The sequence below is a fragment of the Lathyrus oleraceus genome, chromosome 4 (assembly GCF_024323335.1).
Source record: "Lathyrus oleraceus cultivar Zhongwan6 chromosome 4, CAAS_Psat_ZW6_1.0, whole genome shotgun sequence".
Classification (NCBI taxonomy): Eukaryota; Viridiplantae; Streptophyta; class Magnoliopsida; order Fabales; family Fabaceae; genus Lathyrus; species Lathyrus oleraceus.
The window spans coordinates 456,015,173-456,019,887 of NC_066582.1; the positions used below are offsets into that span (position 1 = coordinate 456,015,173).

General features: G+C 42.8%; 1 protein-coding gene across 1 annotated transcript; it reads left to right on the top strand.

The window, feature by feature from the left end:
• Positions 1-3,043: 3,043 nt before the first annotated feature.
• Positions 3,044-4,408, top strand: LOC127137950 (uncharacterized). The gene has a single exon (XM_051064355.1). The coding sequence runs from the start codon at positions 3,044-3,046 to the stop codon at positions 4,406-4,408; it is 1,365 nt and encodes a 454-aa protein (XP_050920312.1).
• The last annotated feature ends 307 nt before the right edge of the window (positions 4,409-4,715 follow it).

The following is a 4,715-nucleotide window of genomic DNA, read 5'->3' on the forward strand; positions in this document are numbered from 1 at the left end:
TTGTCCTAAACTCCATGCTGGTGATGAACTTTGAGCCTTGTATTGTTTGACCATGTTTGTGTTTGTTGCATTCATGCATGACATGCATTCATTCCCATCATTTCAACCTTTTTCCAAGGAACTTAAAGTGAGGATTGCAAATATTGCAGGAAACATGGATTTTGGACAGAGAAGTGTGAAAAAGTACAATCTCATCAATCCAAAGATAGATGAACTAAAGAAACTGGTTTCTTCGATCGCAGATCCTATCGGTTTCAGAGACAGATATGGGGCACTTATATCTTTATTGACACTTAGGATGGAAGAAGGGTTATTGCAGACATTAGTACAGTTCTATGATCCAGTCTATCACTGTTTCACATTCCCAGACTATCAACTCATGCCTACATTGGAAGAGTATGCCCAGTTGCTTCACATCCCAGTTGCTGATACAGTACCTTTCTCTGGTTCAGAAAAGTTACCCGAGCACAGTTCTCTTGCAAAAGTGTTGTACATGAAGAAGTCAGAATTCAAGAATAACTTCACCACCAAAGGAGGACTTCCAGGTTTCACTGCCAGGTTCTTAATGGGGAAGGTTTCTTATTTTGCCAGTCAAGGTTGTGATATTATTATGGAGCATCTGTTCGCCTTGTTGATCTACGGTTTGTTACTATTTCCTAATATTGAAGGTTTTGTGGATTCATATGCTATACGCATCTTCCTAAGTGGTAATCATGTTCCAACTTTGCTCGGAGACACCTATCATTCCATCCATTACCGTACTTTGAAAGGAGGAGGAACCATAGTCTGCTGTATACCGTTACTCTACAAATGGTTTGTCTCTCATCTTCCTAAGTCAGCTACTTTTTGGGATCGCAAGTCAGGACTTCAGTGGTCACAGAGGATTATGTCTCTTACCCAGTCAGATATTGCATGGTATAGTAGAGTTTTATACGATGTGAAGATCATTGATAGTTGCGGGGAGTTCCCCAATGTGCCCCTCATGGGCACAAAGGGAATCATTTCTTATAATCCAGTACTTGCTAGGAGACAACTCGGTTACCCTATGAAGGACAAGCCTCCTAACATTCTTTTAGAAGGTATTTTCTTGAGGGATAACAAGGAGGACCCTACCATGAAAGAGAGAGTAGTAAGAGCTTGGCATCGCGTTTGTCGCAAAGGGAGACTTGAATTGGGTAAGAAAGATTGTACCTCCTATGAGCCGTACCTCCAGTGGATCAGAGCCAGAGCTATACAGTTGAAAATGCCATACCCACATCATGATCCTATCAAACCCGCTCCGTTGAAGACCCTCTACCTTCCGCTAGATGACAAAGAAGAACTCCAAGCCACCTTGGAGAGGGTCAAGAAAGAGAGAGACGCTTGGAAGGATAAGGCCCAGGTGCTCGAAATGGAAAATGAAGAACTTCAGAGACAGTTAAAGGAGCAGAGTGGAGAAGATCGTGCAGGTAAACGTCCAAGGGTGCAAGAGGATTTATTTTCCTCAGGCACAACAGATTACTCCCAGATTCCACAGTCCTCAGGTGCATGGAAAGGTCTTGTAGACAGTTTGGTGAAGGAGAAAGCTTTTATGCAGAAGGCCTATGAAGAAAGAATTGAGAGACTTGAAGGACAACTCCTACTTGTTTATGCTCGTCTTGATGATACATGTCCTTAAATGGTTTTCTTGGTTGTATTTTGGGTTGATAACTTTGTATATTTTGATAAAAATGCTTAAAATGAAAAATTTTGTTTTGTTATCAAAAATGTTTGCAATTCTATCTTTTCCTTCACTTAGAGTTCCTTGGAAAATCATTCATTTTGCATATCCATGCATCACGTGCATACAGGTTGTCTGTCTTGGTCCAGTCTTCTAACAGTTGCTTCCCGCCAGCAGATCCATTTCAAGCTGACGCATAATTACAACATAAGAGCCAACTACAAAAGAAGAATGGAGATAACAGATAACGAGAACCGAGAATTGAAAGCTCAGGTTGACCGTCTTTCTGCTATGGTCGAGACATTGATAGCAAACCAAGCAGCCCAAGCTGCTCAACTTCAAACAGCACAAGCTCAGGTTGCCGAAGCACAAGATGCACAAATCCAGGCGCAAGCACAGGCAGCAGAGATGCGCAACCAAATGTTAACCGCCAGTCTACAAGCAGAGGAAGCCCAGGCTAGGGCTCAAGTTCATAATTCAGGACAGACTTCGGCACAGAATCAACCTCAAATTCAGAATCAGACAACAGCAGCACCCGTCACTACAGTCATCGCTTCAGAAATCAACGCTGTCCCAGTCACTTCTGTTACCATCACAGCATCCCGTCCTTGGGAAATACCCAGGGATCTTAATCAAGATAGATATCAACAAGAGTTCGTTCCACCAAATGCTCCTGTCTTCACTAATGTGCCTCCCGTTGTTCACTATACTCCTCACCTAGGAGAACCTGTCTATCACGGCCCTACCCCAAGTGAGGATCCTGGTCTCAATGATAGAATGGATGAATTCCAGGATCAGTTTGCGGAATTACAAAAAGAGATAAAAGCTCTTCGTGGGAAAGAACTGTTTGGCAGAGATGTAAATGATATGTGTTTGGTTCCAGACGTAAGGATGCCAACAAAATTTAAACTACCAGAATTTGAAAAGTACAAAGGAAGTTCTTGTCCACAGACCCATTTGGTTATGTACGTGCGAAAGATGTCAATGTACACCAACAACCAAAGGATGCTCATGCATTGTTTTCAAGACAGCCTTACCGGTGCAGCTTTACGCTGGTATATGGGATTAGACAGTTCTCAGATCAAGACTTTCAACGATTTAGGCGAGGCCTTTATCAAACATTACAAATACAACCTTGATAATGTGCCAGACCGAGATCAGTTGAGGTCCATGCAACAAAGAGAAAAGGAGACATTCCGTGAATACGCGCAAAGGTGGCGCGAAATTGCAGCACAGGTTGTTCCACCTATGGAAGAAAAGGAGATGACGAAAGTGTTCTTAAAGACTCTTGATACTTTTTATTAAGAGAGGATGATTGCAAGCGCTCCTACAGACTTTACTGACATGGTAAACATGGGAGTCCGTTTAGAGGAAGCAGTTCGAGAAGGGCGTCTAGTCAGAGAAGGAAGTTCATCTTCAAGCGGGGCAAAGAGGTACGGCGGTTTTATGAAAAAGAAGGAACAAGAAACTAATGTTGTGTCCTATAATCATCCAAGAAGGATCAATTATCCTTACCATTCCCAACACCAACATATAGCAGCCGTGACTCCAGTAATCACTTCCGCTCCAGTTCAAGTCCAATACCCTCAGCAGCGTACCAACCGCTTCCAACAGAATACTCAGTATCAGCAACAACATCAACCTCAACAACATCAACATCAGTTACAACAACGTCCATTACAGCAGCAAAGAAGAACCAATTTTGATCCAATTCCAATGTCATATGCAGAATTGTATCCAGCTTTGATCACTAAAAACCTTGTGCAACCACGACCACGACCTCTTGTACCAGAAGTGCTACCTTGGTGGTACAAGCCAGAGGTATCTTGTCCCTTTCATCAGAATGCTCCAGGTCATGACTTAGACAACTGTTTTGCTTTAAAGTTGGAAGTACAGAAGTTGACAAGAGCAGGTATCCTGACCTTCAAGAACATGGGTCCCAATGTGAAGGACAATCCAATGCCAAGTCATGGTCCTTCATCAGTGAACAATATAGAAGTTTGTCTCAATGAACAAAGTGTTACGAAGATAGAGGAGATTCGGCGGTCTTTGGTTGAAATTCGTTCTGTTTTATGTGCTCATGGTCTATTCCAACATGACCACCAGATCTGTGGTACATGTTCAGTCAATTCAAGAGGTTGTAGAAAGATTCAAGATGATTTGCAAGGCGTCCTTGATCAGGGTTTGATTCAGATTTCTAGACAAGTGAGTTCTCCAGAATCACAAGAACAAGAGGTGAATGTCATCATTCCTTGCTTCAACATTCCAGAGAAAGTAGAGATAGCTTATCATCCGAGGGAGCCAGTGGTGATTTGCCCTCCGGGCCCAATGCCTTACACTTCAGATAAAGCGGTCCCCTACCGCTATGCAGCAACTATTATTGAGAACGGTAAAGAGGTCGAGATTAAAACCTTAGCCTCAATTACCAATATCGCAGCAAATAGCCGAATGACGCGCAGTGGCCGCGTGTTCGCTCCGCCGGTTATCCCAAGTAGAAATGTTGAGAAAGATCCAGTAGTCGTGGTACCAATGACAAGAGAAGCAGAAGGGCAAACAAGCAATTCAACCCTTGATAAAGAAACAGATGAACTACTTAGAATTATCAAGCTCAGTGACTACAAAGTGGTAGATCAGTTGCTACAGACACCGTCAAAAATCTCGATCCTGTCCTTATTATTGAATTCAGTTGCCACAGAGAAGCACTACTGAAGGTGCTTGATCAAGCCTTTGTAGAACAGGATATAACAGCAGAGCAGTTCAACAATGTTGTAGGCAGCATCACTTCGTGCAATGGCTTAGGCTTTTGTGATGAAGAACTGCCAGAAGAAGGAAAGAATCACAACTTCGCTCTCCATATCTCAGCCAATTGTCAAGGGGATTCTTTGTCTAATATCCTAATTGACACCGGTTCATCTCTGAATGTCATGCCCAAGTCTACCTTGGTGAAGCTAAAGTACATAGGGGGCAAATGCGGCACAGTGGAATTATTGTGAAAGCGTTCGATGGATCAAGAAAA

Bases quoted from the DNA above. Each gene is read 5' to 3' on its own strand.
- LOC127137950 (XM_051064355.1), top strand. From the start codon at position 3,044: ATGGTAAACATGGGAGTCCGTTTAGAGGAAGCAGTTCGAGAAGGGCGT.